The sequence below is a fragment of the Ambystoma mexicanum genome, chromosome 8 (assembly GCF_040938575.1).
Source record: "Ambystoma mexicanum isolate Mex_15411 chromosome 8, UKY_AmexF1_1, whole genome shotgun sequence".
NCBI classification, from domain to species: Eukaryota; Metazoa; Chordata; class Amphibia; order Caudata; family Ambystomatidae; genus Ambystoma; species Ambystoma mexicanum.
Window position 1 is genome coordinate 405,465,181 of NC_090929.1, and position 20,591 is coordinate 405,485,771.

The window sequence follows — 20,591 nt, forward strand, 5'->3', positions numbered from 1 at the left end:
TCATTTTTCCTGTCACCCCATTTCCTGCAGGCAAGGTTCTTTGGATGTGATGTCATAAGGAAATGGAAACTTGTTACAACAACAGAGATTCAAGCCCCAATAGCAGGCTTGCGCTGCGTAAGTCACTTTTCCTCAAGCAATATTTTGTGCACCCTGTCCTAAAAAAGCCACCTGCAAACCCCACCTGCCTGGCTAACTGCCACCCTATTTTCACTACCTCTTGGGGAAGATGGTCATCTCCCAACTGATCCGCACACTGAAACCATTGGCTGTCTACATGAGCAGTCTGGCTTCAGAGCCTCCAGAGACATGGAAACTGCTCTCCTGAACACCTATGAAAGCCCCCTCTCACACCTTGAATCCATCTCTCCTTCTGTTCTCATCCTTCTTGATCTCTCCTCTGCCTTTGACGCAATCAATCATGTCACCCTCTTAAAGCGGCTCCACAACACCCTTGGTATCGCAAACCTTGCACTGGATTGGTTGACCACCTTCCTTTCTAATCGACCTTCCCAGGTGCAACTGGGCCCCTTCCTCTTCTCACCTCACTCTCTTCCTGAGGCGTCCCTCGGGGCTCTATCCTATTGCTGTGGCTCTTCAACATTTACCTTGCCCCTCTGGCCCACCTGATTTTCTCCTTCTCTCCTCATTTCCAGTGTTATGCTGATGACACCCAGCTCTCCTTTAAACTTCCCTTCTCTTTCCCCTCCTCCTCTCTCATTCCTGACTGCCTGACTGCTATTCAGGCATGGTGCACAGCTAATGACCTCTGTCTTAAGGCCAGTAAGACTGAGATCCTTCTCATTGAAGCAGGGACAACTCCCACTCTCTGGCATTCCTCCTTGTGTCCCCTCCCATCACCGTTTAGTGCGGCAAAAAACTTGGTGTCATCTTTGACTCCTCTCTCTCCTTCTCCCCTCACATTACAGACCTTGCCAAGAAGGCCCACTTTCAGCTTCACCTCCTCAGAGGCATTCTCCCCTCTCGGCTAGACTACTGCAATAGCCTCTTCCTCAATCTACCTTTTTCCACGCTTTGTCCCCTTCAACTAATCCAGAATAAGACTGCAAGACTTATCCTTGGCATCAAGCCCAGGAACCGCATCTCTCCAGCCTGTAAATCTCTCCATAGGCTCCTGGTGGCTGCAAGGATCATATTCAAGACCTTCTGCATCATGTACAAGGCCTTCTAGGACCTGGGACCCCTCTACATCCAACTCTTTCTCCCTAAATACCTCTCTGCTAGAGCCCTTTGGTCCTCTAGCTCCAACTCTCTGCAGATCAGATGTTTTTTTCCAAGCAGAGAGTGGGGGTTATGTCTCTCTCTTCGGCATGCAACTGCCTATGGAATGGCCTCCCTGCCCCTCTGAGACTTGGGCCTGACCTCCTTAAGTCCAGGAAGCTTCTCAAAACTTTTCTCTTCTCTACCTCCTTCCCACGCCCCCTCCCTTGCTAATTGCCCCCTCCAGACGCTGTGACTGACAGCCTGGTTCACTTATGAGTCACACAGAGCACCAGGCCCTCCCTGACCAGTCTTCACCAGCAACCCCCAACCAGCATTGCCCTCCCGGGTCCCTTCTCTGACTAGCCTGGTGGGATGGGCGCCCCCCCTGAGTCTGGTCCAGCCGCCCTCAATCGCACTTAGACAGTGGTCCTCCCCTGTCATCCCCTGTCACTTTGCACCCCCCTTCAGCCCCCCTGAGCACTTGCCTGGCCCCTGTCTGGTCCCCATGAGCACATGCCTGACCCCTGGGCCGTGGCCCCTCCCCGCCTCTGGTCCACACCCCCCAAGCACTTGCCTGGCCCCTGGGCCGTGACCTCTCCCAACCCCCTGCATCTCATGCCCTTGCATTATGCCCCCCAGCACTCTTCTATCCCCCCTGCACTTTGTATTCTGCACTTGTACAATCTGAATTTCACAAGACCTAGTAGGACCATTATTGTTGTTTTATATCCCCTGTACCGCCCCCCCCACCCACATGGTTGCCTTGGGGCGCCTAGAAACACTTTTTGATGTACAGTGCACCTTATAAAAGTACTCAATAAATAAATACATCACCTGCTGCACTTTGCCTTTAAAAGGGATAGGGGTTCCCCCTCATTCTCTCTTTTTCCACAAGGACAAGAATGAATTGGGGAATAGATACCGTCTATCCCAAAGTCCTCTGCTAGGAAGGTGAAAATAGAAGGCATCCAAAAGCAGAGGAGAGCCCTGCCCACTATCCATCCCCATGAAACTAGGCTTATATACTGGCTGCCCTGGAACCAAGCTCATGCTCAATGGAGGTGAAGGATCCCCTGTAGGTTCAAACCAGGCTTCCTGGAGTGGGAGTGCAGTAAGGTTCACCTTGTCCTGGAGCCTCTGCATTGGCACTCCGAGCAACCACAAGCGTAAGGAAATGACCCCAGGCTCTCCCTGCATCTCTGAACTGCACCGACACCCGTTTGGGCACTTCGACGCCATCCAAGCTGCAGCACAAGAACTGCGGGAGTCCTCCCTGACCTCGACACTCAACCACCTCTGTATCTCCAAGTTTGGCTCAATGCTGATTCCAAAGCTCTGCCGTCTGTGCACCTGAGATCCGAGGAGTCTTTTAATTCCCTCAAATCGACACCGCTGTCTGGTCACCAGCTTCTTCAAACTCCAAGCTAACACTAGTGCAGCATCCCAGTGCCATGCTGAGGCAGCTGTGCTCGCTCTCTGCCAAAGTCCAGTCTCTTCTTCCACACACCTGAGGCTAACAGGTTTTTCTGCTGCCGCTGACCCGATATCAGCTGCCGACTACACTCAGTCCCTTCTCCCTATTCCATGACGACCATTTTTTTGTTTACCTTTTTTTGTACATGTGAGTCATTGACCGCCATGGAAAGGGAGAAGGGACTACGGAGAAGGGACTACATGTAGTCCTCTTTGTTTACTATCGCTGCCACAGAAAGAGAAAATGGACTGTTTTTCTGTCCGTGGCGGGCATTTTTTAAAACTTGCTAACTTTTTTTTCCAGCTGCGAAACAAAAGGCATCTCGCAGCTGAAAAAAAAAAACAACAGGCCGGGGTACTAATGGCAATAAGTTCGGGGTTACTGAGATCCAAAAACTTGAAACTAGGCGCAGGACAATGGTTCCTTAGTATCCAATGAGTATCAATTTCCACACACGTTAGGTGTGTGCAACATTTGTTGATTTATTTTTCCTTCAGTAATTCACACATTGGTTATCACTCTTGTGACCAACATATTCTTTGCTAAAACTTTGTATGTGGTACAGAGTATGTGATCCACTTTATTTCATTAGTGCCGACACGTGTTTCAACCTTTGAGGTTTTTCTCAAGGCAATTGTAGGGTTAGCGTGTTCCCGGATGTTTGGAATTGAAATTCTTATGTTCAGCAATGGTAGAGGGTGACACCTCTTACTCTCGGGTGAGTGTTTGTGTACTCTCCTGATCTTGCGGTGATCTGCTTCAGTGACTACATGGACACTCACCCGAGAGTAAGAGGTGTCACCCTCTACCATTTGAGAAAGACTTCAAAGGTTGAAACATGTGTCGGCACTAATGAAATTGACTATGGTGGGTGGAGTAGATCGAGACAGGGTAGGGTGGCTTGGTGCGGGAATAGAGCGTGTAGGGTTGGGGTAAAGAGAGAGAGGGCTAGGTTTGGGTAGAGAGAGAGAGGGAGGTCGAGTGGGTGAGTGATGTTAGAGAGAGATGGGGTAGTGTGGTTGCTGGGGGTAGAGAGGGTGTGGTAGAGAGAGTGGGGGTGGGAGGGTGGTATGGGGTAGAGAGAGTGGGGTAGAGAAAGTGGGGGTAGCTGAGTGGCTGGCAGGGGACATGCGGAGAGAGAGTCATGGTGGGTGGGTGGAGATAGAGGTGAGAGGATGGTTTGGGAAATGGGGGGTAGAGTGGGTAGGAGAACCGAGGGGTTAGGGTGGGGGTTTTGCTGAGAAAGAGATAGGGGTAGGGTGGAGAGGTTAAAATGAGGGAGTTGGGAAGTTGGGGCTAGCAAGGGTGGGGATAGAGATAGAGAGTGTGGGACAAAGAGTGGTAGTGGGGTCGATGTAGAGAGAGTGGGGATGGTGGGTGAGTTAGAGAGAGTGGGGCTGTGGTATTTGGGTGGAGTAGAGAGAGTGGAAGGTGTGTGGGTGAGTGGAAGTAGAGATGGTAGTGTTGCCGGGGGTAGAGAGAATGTGGATGGGTTGGTGAATGGGCATAGAGAGAGTGGGTATGGGTCGGGGTCGAAAGAGTGGGGGTAGGTGGGGTAGAAAGAATGTGTGTAGGGTGGGTGGGGGTACTAAAAGTGGGGATGAGAAGAGAGAGTGGGGGTAGGATGGGTGGGTGGGTGTATGTGGGTAGAGAGAGTGGGAGTAGCGTTGGTGTGCAGGTGGCAGTTGGGGGTGGGGACTTAGAGAGAGTGGGGTGGGTGGTTGTAGAGAGAGTGGGGGCTGAGTGGATGGTTGAGTTGGGTAAGGAGAGTTTGGTAAAGGTGAGTGGTTCAGGGTAGAGGGAGTGGGGTATGGTGGGTGCGAATAGGGAGGGTTGGAGTTTAACAGTAGAGAGAGTGGGGGTAGAAAGAGTGGGAATGGGGACTTAGAGAGAGTGGTAGCAGGGTGGGTGGTTGTAGAGAGAGTGGGGGCTGACTCGATGGTTGAGTTGGGTAAGGAGAGTTGGGTATGGGTGAGTGGTTGAGGGTAGAGGGAGAGGGGTAGGATGGGTGGGAGTAGGGAGGGTGGGCGTTTGGCAGTAGAGGGTGTGGGGGTAGAAAGAGTGGGGGTGGGGTGGGTACATGGGCATAGGCACTGGGGTTGGGTGGGTGACAGTAGAGAGAGTGGGGGTTGGGTGGGTGAGTGGGGGTAGAGAGAGTGGGGGTAGAGAGAGTGGGGATAAGGGTGAATGGTTGGGGTACAAAGAGTGTTGGTATGGTGGATGGGTCAAGGTAGAGAGAATGGAGGGTGGGTGGGGGAAGAGAGAGTGGGGTAGGGTTGGTGGATGGGGGAAGATAGAGTGGGGGCAAGGTGGGTGGAGCAGAGAGAGCAGGGGTAGGGTAGATTGCTGGAGGTGGAGTGGGACTGTGGGAGTGGAGAAACTGAGGGGAGGTGGAGTGGGTAGAATGAGTGGGGTTAGTATGGGTGGGTGGGGGTAGGGTGGTGAGTGTGGCTAGAGAGAGTGTGGGCATGGTTTGTGGGTGGCATGAGAGAGAGTGGGAGTAGGGTTGTGCATATGGTGTAGGTCAGGGTAGAGATGGTAGGGTGGCTGGAAGCAGAGAGAGTGTTGGTGGGTTGGTGAATTGGCATAGAGAGAGTGGGTATGGGTGGGGGTCGAAAGAGTGAGTGTAGGTGGGGGTATAGAGAGTGGTGGTTGGGTTGGTGAAAGGAGTAGAAAGAGTGAAAGGAGTGTGGGTAGGTGGGGCAGAGAGAGTGGATGTAGGGTGGGTGGGGGTAGTGAGAGTGGGGGTGAGGAGAGGGTGTGGGGGTAGGATGAGTGGGTGGATGGGTGGGGGTCAAGAGAGTGGGAGTAGGGTTGATGTGCAAGTGACAGTCGAGAGAGTGGGGCTGGGCTGGGGGTGACGTAGATTGAGTGGGAGTGGAGTGGGTGGATGTAGAGAGAGGGGGGGCGGGATGGGTGAGTGGGGTAGGGAGAGTTGCGTAGGGGTGAGTAGATTGAAGGTAGAGGGAGTGGAAGTAGGAAGGGTGGGCGGGTGACAGTAGAGAGAGTGGGGTAGAGAGAGTGGGGGTTGGGTGCATGAGCATAGGCAGAGTTGGGGTTGGGTGGGTGTCTGACGGTAGTGAGAGTGGGGGTTGGGTGGGGGTACAGAGAATCGGGGTAGGGTTGAATGGTTGGGGTAGAGAGAGTGGGGGGTATGGTGGATGGGTGAAGGTAGAGAGAGTGGAGGGTGGGTGGGGGAGAGAGAGTGGGGTACAGCGGGTGGATGGGGAAGAGAGAGTGGGGGCAGGGTGGGTGTTGTGAGAGCGCAGGGGTATGGTAGGTTGATGGAGGTAGAGAAAACAGGGTTAGGGGGTGGGTGAGAGCAGAGAGAGGAGGGGTAGGGTCTCTGGGTGGGGGTGGAGAGCAGGGATGGGCGGTAGGTTTGGGTAGGGTATGGTGGATGTGTGGGTGTAGAGAAAGTGAGGGGAGAGGGATTGGATTAGAGCGAGTGGGGTTAGTGTGGGTGAGTGAATGGCTGGGGGTAGGGTAGATGAATGTGGTTAGAGAGAGTAGGGGTATGGTTGGCGGGTGGCGTGAGAGAGAGTGGGAGTAGGGTGTTGCATGTGGGGTAGGTCGGGGAAGCGTAGGAGGGTGGGGCTAGAGACAGTGGGGGTGGGGGAGTGGCTGTAGAGAGAGTGGGGATTTTGTGGAGAGGGTGGGGGCATAGTAGAGAACCTCTGGGCTTGCACAAACTCAGCTATGAGGCAAGGATGTGCACACACAGTGCTAGTCCAGAGGGTAGTCAGGAATGTGGGCAGTACATCCTCCTACTACCCAAGTGCTATCAGAAGAGCTGCAGACATTAAGAAGACTGCAAACACACCAACACCAGTCCAAGAGGTGTGTAGCTTTGTCAGAGTTGGAGGTCCTGTACTGCACAAGCAGAGTATTCGTTCTGGGATTGCCCAGAAGGATGGCTTCATAGGACAGCTACGGAGCTCCATTGACAAGATATAAAAGCATGGGTCCAGCAGGGAAAGCTGCGGAGGCAACATAAACATGTTTGGTTCCAGCAGAGGCCGCTAAAGAGGCAAATGAGAAATGCACGGGCCCAGCAGGGAGAACTCCGACAGCCAGAGAGAAATGCATGTGTCCAACGGGGTTGCTCTTGAGACAAAGTAGAAATGCGTGGGTCCAGAAAAGGATGCTCCAATTACAATAGAAATGCATGGGCCTGGCTAGGGTGCACCAGAGAAAAGATAGAATGCATGGGTCCAGTGGGCTGGGCGCCAGAAGCACAACGGATCTTTAAATCTGTGTGAGGATTGGCACGTGTAATCTTGGGCCAGGAAGCCCATTGGCACTGCCAGAGCAATGAGTTTTGGCTTTAAAATATTGACACACTGATCGTAGACCATGTATTTCTTGAACACAGTTGGCACATGCAAGTGAAGAGAAGGTGCAGTGCAGACCACATAACATTTTTTAAAAAGGTAGCAGGCGCTCCTCTCCAGAAAGAAAATGGCATGATAACCTGGCCTGAGATGAAAGTTTGCAGCACACGCTTTTTTCTCACTGTACCTTTCACAGATGGGAAATATCTATTTGCATATCAGTCTGTGTCCCGCCCACAAGGGCAGTCCAGCACCGAAATGCTATGGCAATTCCTCTCTGAAAAAGAGTACCAACAGCAACCCCATACATGTGTTTCAGCCTCCTTGGGCCTCGGCAGTGAGGTGAAGCTGCGCCTCTCTGAGCACAGTGAGTAGGGAGTCCACATCTGGTTACCCCCAGGTAACTCAGGGTGACCAACCCCAAGTTCCTTGCAAATATTTTTAAAAGACCATATAAAAACACATATTTTCGCAAAAGGACACCTTTAGAATTGATCCGACATTTTAGGTCAGATGTTCTGCTCGACAGACTTGCAGGGTATATTGAAGCTGTCAAAGGAGGCGCAGAAGTCACGGCTTCAGTCTTGCTTCTGTTAGGACCCCCTTTCTCAATGAATCTTAACATTACAACAGCTCTACCAGTTGGACATTGATGTCATATGAAAGTTGGGAGAATTTTTTTTTAGGAATACACACAGGCCATTTAAAAGCATAATTGACATTAGGAATGTTAAATACTGCCAAATGTTGACCTGTGACCCTAATGGGAGCCGAGATACCATGTCTGAAAAGTATTATCTTTGAGTTCATCTGCAAAATTGAGCAGCGCGCAAAAGATAAATAATAATCCCAAATTAAGGCAATACACGTGAGCCCTAAAGGTGACCCCGAACCCCAAGAAGACCCCATTTGTGGACCATTTTAAAGGTACCTCATGTAGGCCCCTATGTTAAATACTGCACAGACCTTATATAAACCCTGATGTAGTTTACCTATGCAGAACTCTGTGTAGATTATCATGTAGGCCCCTATGCAGTTTCTTCACACAGACCTCTATGGGAACCCTTATTTAGACCCCCTTCCTGCACTTAGACCGCCATGCAGACCCCTATGTTGGCCCCCATGTAAACCCCTAAGTGGACCCCAATGACGACATGGGCAGCCTCCCCTGTCATGTCTACGGGTGGTATTTTTCTCACATCGTAGGGGGAGGTTGCATGAGCTATACCTCACCCTCTCACACTGACTGGTCAGGTTGCTACAGCTCTAAAGGAAAATGGCTGATAACCTGCAACCCTCTTGCTCAGCCTGCAATCCCTTAGGTCTAGTGTATGAGGCCATTGCCATAGCTGCCTGAAGACTATGGGAATTTCTCCTGGAGTATGGGCATTCATATCCAAACATACCTTGACCCCCGCCTTGTATGTGTCCCGGCGGGTATCGGAAGACAGCATGGCCCCACCTTCTGTTCAGAATCCTGACAGTCCAGGGCTCTGCAGCCTTTGGCTCTCCAGATATTTGGGAATACAATTCCAATCAACCCCAGTGAACGTAGCCAATGGAAAGAGGCCATAGGAGTCGCTGTCCAAAATATCTGGAGTGATGCAGGTTGCAGATCCCTACGATAGTCGAATGCGCCACTCGAGGGTGGCGGGGGGGGGTACCTTTTCCTCTGTCTGCGGTCTGTTTGGGAGTGATGCTGCCTTCTAAAATTCACTGGTGGTGGTACATGAACTTGGACCTCCCAGTTGACCTCAAATAAATTCAATTCTCAGTCTGACAAGACCCACCGGTTTCAAGCATGGGGCACCCTCGATCTCACAGATTGGACTGACTCTTTGCGTCTGACCACTTTCGCCGACCTACCCTCTCTTCTTTAATAGGACAGTGAGGACACCCCCTTTATTGGCTGCTTCCTTCTTCAGGATGACGTTTCAGCGAGGGGCCCTCCTGATTAATTTGAAAGGGCTCCTTAGGAAGGGGTTCACTCTTTTATAAATCCCAGTTACATCATGCAGGCAGGAGAGACAAGCTCTGCTCCTTGCTTCAGTCTTTATCAACCCCCATCCTTAGACTTCCATTTACCTGACATATGCAAAGAAGTAGGAGCATCTGGACTGTAAATTATGTATCCAGAATGAACACGTTGTAAACACGAGCATGGCAAGTGGAGACTGCCTCAAGTTCCGCTCACCTAGAGGGACACCAATGCTCTTGGCAGCAACCTTGGCCGGCACTGGAGTCAAGGAGCCAGCCCTCGTTAGATGATAGTCGGGTTCTGAGTCTGGGTCTCCATCCTCTTCGGAACTCATCCCCGTCTCTGAGCGCGTGGCGTAGGGGGGATCCACCTCGGAGTCTGCACATATCACGTCACGTGTACTGTCTCCTGGAACAGACACTGAACTGCAGCTGCAAGAGAATCAAATAACAGCAAAGGTGTGTTAAACCCTTCTCGACAGCCAATGAGATCTCGCTTTCAAATAATAAAGCAATCACTCACTTCCTGTGTGGCTTGCAGGGGGCGCTGTGCGATTCTTCATCCGAAAATGTGTTGCTGGGGCAAGGGGAACACTCTGTGTTTGAGTTTTCTGTACCTAAGAAAAATGTGTGGAAATAAATGAGTTTAGTGATTATCAAATGCACCAACAGAGAGGATTTACAAATCAGATCTGATCTCCACTGGTTCCTGCACACAATAGAAAGAGTCTTAAGCGGGCTTGGGCCGGACGACGCGCAAAGAACACTCCCAACATGCTAGTGTGTGGGGCAGTTTTTGGGTCAAAGTTGGCACGTTTGTGTTCACTGTGCAGCTAGTAGTTAGGACCAAAGTTACTTAACAAACATACTTTAACATGCTCAGTTGCTCTGGTACTACTCAAACAGTCCGTCACAAAAGGAATGAATTGCAATTTGCGACGGTGGGCCACCTTTTCATTGGTGCCTGTGCCTGTTGTATGCCCCAGTCCGACCCTGCTCTCAAGAGATGGGACAGGTCCGTGTTTGCTTTTGCAGTGATATATTGCCTGGACCACAGTAGCGCCACACATTAGATACGCAAGAGAGAATCCTCAACCCATAAGTCACAGTGAGGGTAAAAGGGAAAGTACAATCAGCGCAGACATCTTAACAATTATGATACATTTCAGCACAAACATTGACAAATTATTATACCATTATTACCATCATTATGGTGTGTTCTGAGAATAACAGTTAATTTGAAAAGAAAGTAGTTGGATTCGAGTCCTGAGGAAGTGCAGGTAGTTCAGCGGGAACAGAATTCAGTGACTGAGATAGGGAGAGTATCAGGATAGGATTAAATGGGGAGTGAGGTAGGGGTAATCTTGGGAATTTAAGAGTTCTGCGAGAATATTGGCCAGAGGTGGTGAATAACCGGCCAAGCATGAGCCCATTGATCGCTGCGCAGTTGAATCGCCTAGGGATGGCGTGACTAAGGTTTCTTTCACACCTGTGGGAAAACTGCCTTCAGAAGAATCATGTGTGGAAACCTCGGAGAAGTCATGATGGAGACTAAGCAGTGTGGAGGCGCTGATAGTGGAGGCATGAGGCAGGTGGGCACCCAAGAGGAACACAGGAACTCAAGCATAGCATGTGTGGATTGAATGCATGCTTGCGAGGCGAGCGGTACCCAATCGGAGGCTCGTAGGGGCAGCAAAAGCCTCCGTAAATATTGGCATGAGAAGGATAAGACTGGATGTGCTGAGAATGGAAGACCAAGGGCAAACCAGGGACGCGCCAGGGGAGGGTACGCGGGAAGCTGGTGCTACTTCAAGAAAGGATCTCACACCAGTGCCCGAATTATCTTTACTTCTCTTCGAGGCCCCCTGTGCATATTTATTAGGGTTCTTCCTCTATTTGTAAACACCTTTTTAAACACGTGTCCTTTGTTCGTACACTTTTGGTTGATATGATTTTGACCATTTACCCACCCATAACCCCCCGCTAGCCCACAACCCCCTCCCCTCCACACACACACATTTACACATAAACATATATAATTGGTCGATTTCGACCAAAAGCGCACAAAGTGGTCACGTTTAAACAAGTGTCCACAAATAGATCTATTATGATCGGATTGTAGTCTGCAGTTATCACGTAAAGTGTGGGTCTGCAGACTGGAGGTGTCCGGCACAACCGCTCATTCCTTCCTCAATCATTGTCCCTCTTGCGGCACTTTCCGGGTCAGTCTCATTGCGTAAGGTGGTGGACTGAGCAGGAGGGGGTGGAGCCAGGACACCACAGACCTCCCTTCTTAAACATGAAGGTGGGAAAGCTTGAGCCTAGCTGGATGCCTTGTCCCGCTGCATGACCTTTGCGCCCAACATGCTGGGGCAGCTTCTGTCTCGCCATTCTTGTCCATGGGCTCATCGCACCAATTGGTATCAGCCTGTAGGGAGGCTCTACTCTGACTAGTGCGACCCTAACTTCTACCACTGGTTCTGTCCATCTCAGAACAGTTCTTTGTGGTCGTCAGTTTGTTGGACTTGCTCCATCCATTGACTCTCCTAGGGTTGGGTGTTTGGTTCCCTTCTTTCATGGAGGACTCTCCTCTGTGAATTCTATGTCTGATTATCTTCTGTCGTGCCATAGTTATCCCTAGAGCTCTTCATGTTAACAGGTGCAATGTATTTAGAGGGAATACTTGTAAGGCATAAGACTGCAACTCCGGAGCGCTTGTTAATGTTCTATATAGGAAAGGACTAACAAGACTATAGGTAAAGGTAAACACTGAATATTAACTCTGGTGCGGCTGCTGCGGGCGGTGGTGAAGGTTTGGACAATATGCCAAGGGTGACCAACATTAAATTGAATGCAAGACTTTTTTTCACAACCACACTGCGCATACACATAAATCAATTTCAATTTGTATAAAGTATTTAATGCAATGGAAGATAGCCAACACGTGTTTCGACCACGCAATCTTCTTCTGGGCAATTAGATTTATGATACATTATGATACATTATCCCAAACAAGTTAATATGCACAATAATTATAGTGGAATTCACCAAAGAACAAAGATTCGGGACAAGGAGTTGTGGATACAAATGTCAAATAAAGCCATTATTAAAAGCCATTATTAAAATATAATGGCCCTCATTACGATACTGGCCATTCATGAGTTGGTGTCAAAAAGGTCGCCAAAATCACAAACATTCCATGATGGGGAAAAGAAGGGAGGCAATTGACACATACATAAGAATATAAGAAAAATACTGTGATCCAAAATTCAATTTGACGTTGTAATCTGCTTCACTAGACACAACTTAATAGTGTAGGTAACCCTCCACCATAAGCGATCATACAAACTCGTTTCCCCTTAGTCACAAAAACAACTATCAAGAGCATGTACCCTGTTAGCATACACGGGCGCGGGGGGGAGAAGGGCGGACCAGAGCGAAGTGCCTAGTGTATTAATGCAGTGAAAGGTCTGTAAGCGTTTGAATAATTATTTAATTCAGAATATTATTCGGAAGTGTATTTAGAGGGGTTGTCCTTATTTTTAGCATTCATTCTCATCTGACCACATCTCCAGGTCACACTGGTCTGAATTCCATGCTGTGTCTGGAATTGTAGTGTTGTGTCCTTCTTTCTTGGTCTTTGCGGATACGGTGCGCTATATCCTGAATTTAAATGTCGGTGTCATCGCTGATGTATGAATTGGGCTTCAATGGTCCCTGTGCTGCTGGCTGCTCATTCCTCCTGGACAAATGACCTTTTACATTGTGCACAGGAGGGCTTCTGCCAGGGATAGCTCAGCAGCTACCTGTCTGTATTGCTACAGTTTATTTGGAAGGCATCTTTCACCTGGCAGTCGCCTCACGGGGCACTGTCCGATCCTCTAAAAGGTGAAATGCCACTATATTCATGCTAACGCATCGATATGTCTCTATGTCGCCACAAAAAAGGACAATTTTAAAATGAAGGGATTTTTGGGCAAGATAAAAGAAAAGCAATTATTGGGGGTTACATAAACCAACAAAACAGTAAACTTTAAGGACCCGATTAATAGAATGTATTGCATGGTTCAAAGTGAATTTGCACTTCTGAAAAGTGACTTTGCCCTGCTGACACAAACCCTGATTCATGGAACTGTGCAAAGTGTATTTTTGCAGTGCAAAGAAAGTGCAAAGTCAGTACAGAGTCATTTTTGCAGTACAAAATGTCTTTGCACGGACTTTGCACTGCAAAAATACACTTTGCAAAGTTTTACGAATCAGGGTTTGTGTCGGCAGGGCAAAGTCACTTTGAACCGTGCAATAAATTCCATGAATTGTGCCCGAAATGCATTACTTTTATGCTGATGAAAAGATTGCAGTCAGAGTTAGCGCAAAACTGATAGCACGCTTGAAGACTAGTATGTCTAGTTGTCTTATGGTCTCTACCCAGTCATCCTTCCTGGGTGCACTTTCTGTTTCTTCCAATACTCCCTCTACAGGGGATGCCCTGGCATTGATCTTAAAGGCAGGCCCTAGCATTTTTTGCATTATAGCCTAGGAATGCCTTCTTCTTGACCATTTCTCCATACTGGGATAAGATCGATGGTTAAGGAGAACTGCAGCAACCAGTCTGTGGGTGGATGCTTTTGCCAGCATTTGCACAATGCACATATTAACGCCCGGTGGTCTGTGAGCAAGTCAAAGTTGCTGGCCAGAACATATGGGCAGTAGTATGAGTGGCCCAGGTACACGCCAGGCTCTGCTTCTATGCTAGAATGCCTCCTTTCAGAGGCGGACTGAGCTTTGGAAGAAATTGCTGCACCATGAATTGCATGTTTTCTACAGGGCGGCGCCAGTTCGGTAGGTCCTTGCATTGATGATTGTCTGGGTAGCCAGCAATGTATAGAATGGCTTATGGCAAGGGGAATTTGCTACACCTTATCTCGGGCATTTCTACCTTAGCCTACCTCTCTCTTTTCCTTAGTCTTCGCTTCTCCGAGACGTTTTGCACCTAGTATTTGGTCAGCCCCCAAAAATATTTCAGACGGTCCACAACACTTGCCATGGCTTGCCGTAAATGACAACACCACCGGGCACAGTCTATGCCAATCTCTCTACCTCTGACTGCATCAACTTGCCTTGCCCCTTTCTTAACTTGATTCCGTTCTTTTCCAGTCTTTTGAGGAGTTCTACTAGTGTGTCAAAGTGCCTCTTGATTGCTTCTCCATAAACCAGGATGTCACCCTTGAAGAATGCCACCTTGTGCACGTCTCTCAACATGAGGTCCATTATCCAAAAGGCATGCAGGCGTCTCAGTGCCACTGACTGGCGTGATGAACGCTCCCGGGGAATTGGACCCCTCCCATAGTTTCATCTGGGGAAACGCATGCGTTACACCCTATATATAGGATACTCACACCTTGTTAAGCATCAGAACTTACAATGAAATGCTGGGTAGTGTGTAACCACCTGCGATGGGGGCTCTATTTACAACTCTAAAGTCAACACATACACGCATTTATTTGAGTAATGTTTCATGAGAACTACCAGACATAACCATGTGGCTGCTTCAAGGGCTTCCATTGTGGCCTCCACCGATTTGACGAATAAATCATTGTTTTGTCATCAAATATTCCACTCCTTATATTGGAGGGGTCGCTGAGCCGACTTTGTTTTTTGTCCCTTCTCTTCTTCCTTCTTCCTCCGTCTCCCCTGCTAATCTACCTCTCTGCTCGTCCTGACTGGTGGCGTGACTGCGCTCAGAGTCTCATAGGGTACCACGCCCCCACATCCCCTACACAAGTCACGCTGCACTGCCTTCTGGCCTACCCAGCGCTGTTGGTCTGGGACTGCACCCATGTAGTCCTCTGCCGCCCTCGCACTTACTCAGAGCCCTGCTGCCCTGACTGCACTTCCCCTCGTACCTTTTCCCTGCACAGAGCAGGGCCTGCCTGACCCTGTCCACACGAGGTGCCTGACTCGCCCATGCCGGGCGCATCGCGGCACGATATCGAGGCTGCACCTCGATTTGAATCGAAGGAACCGCCGGCAGGCGGAATCGCCGGCCAGTACTAAGGCCTACAAAGGCCTGTTCTGCGCCCCAGGTCCCCCACTTCTTGCATCCACCTAGAGGGGTGAGGGCAGGAGCCCCCCCAGCCCAGCAGAGGATCCACATCAGGACCCAGGCACGGAGCGTGCTACAGAGCAGGGCCTGCCTGACCCTGTCCACACGAGGTGCCTGACTCGCCCATGCCGGGCGCATCGCGGCACGATATCGAGGCTGCACCTCGATTTGAATCGAAGGAACCGCCGGCAGGCGGAATCGCCGGCCAGTACTAAGGCCTACAAAGGCCTGTTCTGCGCCCCAGGTCCCCCACTTCTTGCATCCACCTAGAGGGGTGAGGGCAGGAGCCCCCCCAGCCCAGCAGAGGATCCACATCAGGACCCAGGCACGGAGCGTGCTACAGAGCAGGGCCTGCCTGACCCTGTCCACACGAGGTGCCTGACTCGCCCATGCCGGGCGCATCGCGGCACGATATCGAGGCTGCACCTCGATTTGAATCGAAGGAACCGCCGGCAGGCGGAATCGCCGGCCAGTACTAAGGCCTACAAAGGCCTGTTCTGCGCCTGTTAGGCGCATGGGAGTGCGGAGTGGCCACCACCTCTGCTCAACGTGCAACTTACCCACTACCAGAACCCTCTCGCATAAGGAGAACGCATTGTAAGTACATGCAAGTACCGGGACATTACTGCATGCATGGACTCTTAGCCTTAGATGGGTCTATGGTCTCTAGTACTGGTCACATACCCTATGACCGCATTTAGACCACACTACTGTGTTGTGCCTTATGGTTGCATAGTGACTACACTACTGTGTTGTGCCTATGGTCGTATTAGACCACATTACTGTGCTGTGCCCTATGGTCGCATCTAGACCACACTACTGTGTTGTGCCTTATGGTCGCATAGTGACCACGCTATTGTGCTGTGCCCTATGGTCGCATAGTGACCACGCTATTGTGCTGTGCCCTATGGTCGCATTTAGACCACACTACTGTGTTGTGCCTTATGGTCGCATAGTGACCACGCCATTATGTTGTGCCTTATGGTCACATAGTGTCCACACTACTGTGTTGTGCCCTATGGTCGCATTTAGACCACACTACTGTGTTGTACCTTATGGTCGCACAGTGACCACGCTATTGTGCTGTGCCTTATGGTCGCATAGGGACCACGCTATCATGTTGTGCCTTATGGTCGCATAGTGACCACACTACTGTGTTGTGCCCTATGGTCGCAGTTAGACCACACTACTGTGTTGTGCCTTATGGTCGCATTTAGACCACGCTATTGTGTTGTGCCTATGGTTGTATTAGACCACATTACTGTGTTGTGCCCTATGGTCGCATCTAGACCACACTACTGTGTTGTGCCTTATGGTCGCATCTAGACCACACTACTGTGTTGTGCCTCATGGTCGCATTTAGACCACGCTATTGTGTTGTGCCTATGGTCGTATTAGACCACATTACTGTGTTGTGCCCTATGGTCGCATCTAGACCACATTACTGTGTTGTGCCCTATGGTCGCATCTAGACCACACTACTGTGTTGTGCCTTATGGTCGCATAGTGACCACGCCATTATGTTGTGCCTTATGGTCGTTTAGTGACCACACTACTGTGTTGTGCCCTATGGTCGCATTTAGACCACACTACTGTGTTGTGCCTTATGGTCGCACAGTGACCACGCTATTGTGCTGTGCCTTATGGTCGCATAGTGACCACGCTATCATGTTGTGCCTTATGGTCGCATAGTGACCACACTACTGTGTTGTGCCCTATGGTCGCAGTTAGACCACACTACTGTGTTGTGCCTTATGGTCGCACAGTGACCACGCTATTGTGCTGTGCCTTATGGTCGCATAGTGACCACGCTATTATATTGTGCCTTATGGTCGTATTTAGACCACACTATTGTGTCGTGCCTTATGGTCGCACCAATGTCATTCATCCGCCAATCCTCTGCACGGCGCATCGCTCCTAGCACACACATTATGCTACTTTGCCTTATCGCGATCATGTTCCCCTTCTGTGTCATGCAAAGCAATATACTTTGCAACGGTAACAGCTACATAACCTATAAAAATGGACTAGCTAGACCCGCCTGCCCAAGACATTACCCTATCGTCTGCCCTACACCATTCCTGCCCACTACTCCAGCCTTCCTCCCGGTCTCACAACCTGCCCATCCTACCCATGACCACGCACAGCATTACGATGTCCTAGACAATAAGAGTGCAGATAGATCCAAGCAGAACCCTACCGACACTAGAGCACCCTGCCCTACCCATCATCACAGCCCCTCCACGATGACCGACCTTACTGTCTCTAAAACAACCACCCTTATCCCTACCGATCGCAACAATAGACTTGGTGCCAGAATCCACCACATAACTAGCAAACGCCCAGCTAAACTACCCAACAAAACTAACAAGCACACTATAACCCCCATTAACTCTACCCTCCATACACTAAAAGGAGCTCTTCTAAATGTTAGATCACTAGTCGCCCATTCCACAGAAGTCGCCGACATCATTCTGACCAACAACCTAGACTTCCTTGCTATGACAGAAACTTGGTTACATGAGGCTGCGGGACCATCCCTTACCCTAGCCATCCCTGACAACTATACTATCCTCAGAGTAGACAGACCTAACGCTCGAGGAGGTGGTGTAGCCCTCATCTTTAAGTCCTCACTCGATATCAGACTATCAGGCTCCTCTCCTCTACTCAAATCATGCGAACACCTCACAGTTAAACTACAAACCTCCCCGAAGAGTACTATCACTATGCACCTAATCTACATACCCCCCGGTCCACCTGGCTCCTTTGAGGAAGATATCACCTCCCTAGTAGCCGAAAGCTCCAAACCTACAGCACAAATGATTATACTGGGAGACTTCAATCTCGGGTTTAATGACCCTCTTGACACCCCTGCCATTGCCCTGGCCACGGCATTAGAGGAGCATGGCCTCCTTCAACTCTGCTCCAAACCCACCCACTCGAAAGGCAGAATCCTTGACTGGGTTACCGCCCTCAATTGCAACATCACCCTAAAGGACCCTGTACAGCTCATCTGGACGGATCACCACTTCCTCCCCCTTGACATTAATATCAACAACCTAGTGCACAAAAAGCCTATCATCGCTCCGGCCTGCCTAACCAGGAAAAAGAGCAACATCACAGCTGAAGCCTTAATGCCTCTGGTGACCCCCATTCGGAACGCCCTACCAACCACAACTGACTTAAACTCGATGGTCAACGCCTATAATGACTCCATGGCTAAAGCTATCGACACCATTGCCCCACTGAAAATGCGTAAAGGGAAACCCAAAGCGCACCTGAATACATGGTACACCCCAGAGCTCAAACTTCTCCGACTACAAAAAAGCAAACTCGAATTACTATGGAATTCGGTGCCTTCAGTTGACAATAGAACTAACCTCACCAACATCTCCACCCACTACAAAAATGAGATCACACGTGCCAAGAAAGAATCTCTTAATTCCAGGATTTCACAGGCAGGCTCAAGCACAAAAGAGCTCTTTAACATCTTAAAGGAATTAGAAAACCCCACTCCTCCCGAAGATACCTGCACAAAGGATAAACCGTGGTGCACAGGGATCCAGAACGCCCTGGCCAACAAAATCTCAGGGCTCCAAACTAAAATTGGAAACAAACGGCAACAGCTCACTCATGACCCCACCTCCAGACCCACCCATCCCCCACCCACCGCCACTAGCTCAGGCTTCACCTTCAAAAAGGTCACCACACCTGAAGTACAAAAAATTATAGCATCCTTGAAACCCTCGAACTGCAAGGGGGACAGTTGCCCCGCACAGATTATCAAGGATGCTGCCAGGGATCTCTCCCCCTTCATCACCAAATTAATAAATTTGTCGTTTTCCAACAACATGGTCCCAAGTAATCTGAAACAATCCTGGGTCCTACCCTTGCTAAAAAAACAGACCCTCGACCCAGACATACCCACAAATTATAGACCCATTACCACTGTCCCATTTTTACTAAAGATTCTTGACAGAGTGGCCTATCTACAAATTCAGGATTACCTTGAAACTAACCTATTACTAGGTACTCGCCAATCTGGCTTTCGTCCCCAACATGGGACGGAAACAGCCCTTGTTGATCTCAAGAGCCAGATAGACGAAATTAAAGATAAAGGGAGGGCTGCCATCCTGCTTCTCCTCGACCTCTCCGCTGCCTTTGACCTGGTTGACCACAAAATTTTGTGCAACCACTTATCATCGGCAGCACACTTCTCCCACTCAGCGGTCACATGGATCCAATCCTTCCTGGACAATAGGACCATGCGAGTCTTCTCACCCATAGCAGCAGCCGACCCTATTCCCATTACCTGCGGTGTCCCACAAGGATCGTGTGTTTCACCCACTTTGTATAATATATTTACAAAGCCCCTATTCGATAAACTGGACCATCTGGGTGTCACCTACACCAACTACGCAGATGACACCCAGATACTCCTCACTTTATCAGGCAACTACAACGCGGACGCCAACAGGATCGGCGAAGTCTTCTCCATCGTTCAGGCATGGATGGCCACACATGGCCTCTGCCTGAACGATGACAAGACTGAACTGCTCCTTGTCGGCTCACCCAACACTATCCGGAATCTCAGCCCGAGCTAATCTAGCTTCATCATCGACGGCAACACTATTCCCACTGCCAAAAGTGTAAAAACTCTTGGTTTCTATCTCGACACTAACACCAACCTCGCCAAACAAATTAATATGACTGCCTCAGCCACTGCTTACACTGGGAAACTAATTAGAGCCTGCAGACCTCTGATATCCCCCAACGATTGCCTTACTCTAGCCAGAGCACTTATACAGTCCAAACTGGATTATTGCAACAGCCTGTATGTAGGTGCCAATAAAACGGTTGTCAACAAACTGCAAGTCCTACAAAACAACGCACTCCGTGCTGCCCTTAATATTCCCAGAAGAGAACATATCTCAGCCACAAGAATCACATGCAAATGGCTTTCCATCCAACAAAAAATAGACCTAAAAACTATCTGCCTCACCTACAAAGCTCTTAACCACCTGGCCCCACCTTATCTAACCGATAAATTCATCTTAAAACAGAATATTAGAACCACCAGATCCTCTAATACACTACAACTGACAGTGCCCAAATACTCCCTCAAAAGAGCCGGTGGCTCCAGTTTCCCAGTTCTAGCCTCACAATTATGGAACACTATTCCATTGGACATCAAATCTACCCCTACATTTCAACCTTTCAGAACTAAGATCATCACCTGGTTACTTAACAATTAACTAGCACTGTATGTATGCATGTCACTAATTCTACTATAACTGCTCTCATAACTGATTTTGTAACTATACTTATGCTGCACAATTGTACAAATGTTCCTACCTATGCCTGTAACCTGATGCTTAAGCGCCCATATACCTCTGGGTCAGGAGCGCTATACAAATAAATAAACAAACAAACAAACAAACAAACTTCTGCCCTCACCTTCTCCCCTGCACTTCTTGTC

General features: G+C 49.5%; 1 protein-coding gene across 1 annotated transcript in view; it reads right to left on the bottom strand.

Moving 5' to 3' along the window:
• LOC138471996 (tumor necrosis factor receptor superfamily member 1B-like) overlaps positions 1-20,591 on the bottom strand; it is a 340,373-nt gene that overhangs the window by 90,901 nt on the left and 228,881 nt on the right. Inside the window, exons 5-6 of the mRNA XM_069609902.1 lie at positions 9,533-9,626; positions 9,227-9,441 (exon numbers count right to left, since the gene is read on the bottom strand). Of these exons, the coding sequence (XP_069466003.1) occupies positions 9,227-9,441; positions 9,533-9,626 (309 nt within the window). The remainder of the gene's footprint in view (positions 1-9,226; positions 9,442-9,532; positions 9,627-20,591) is intronic.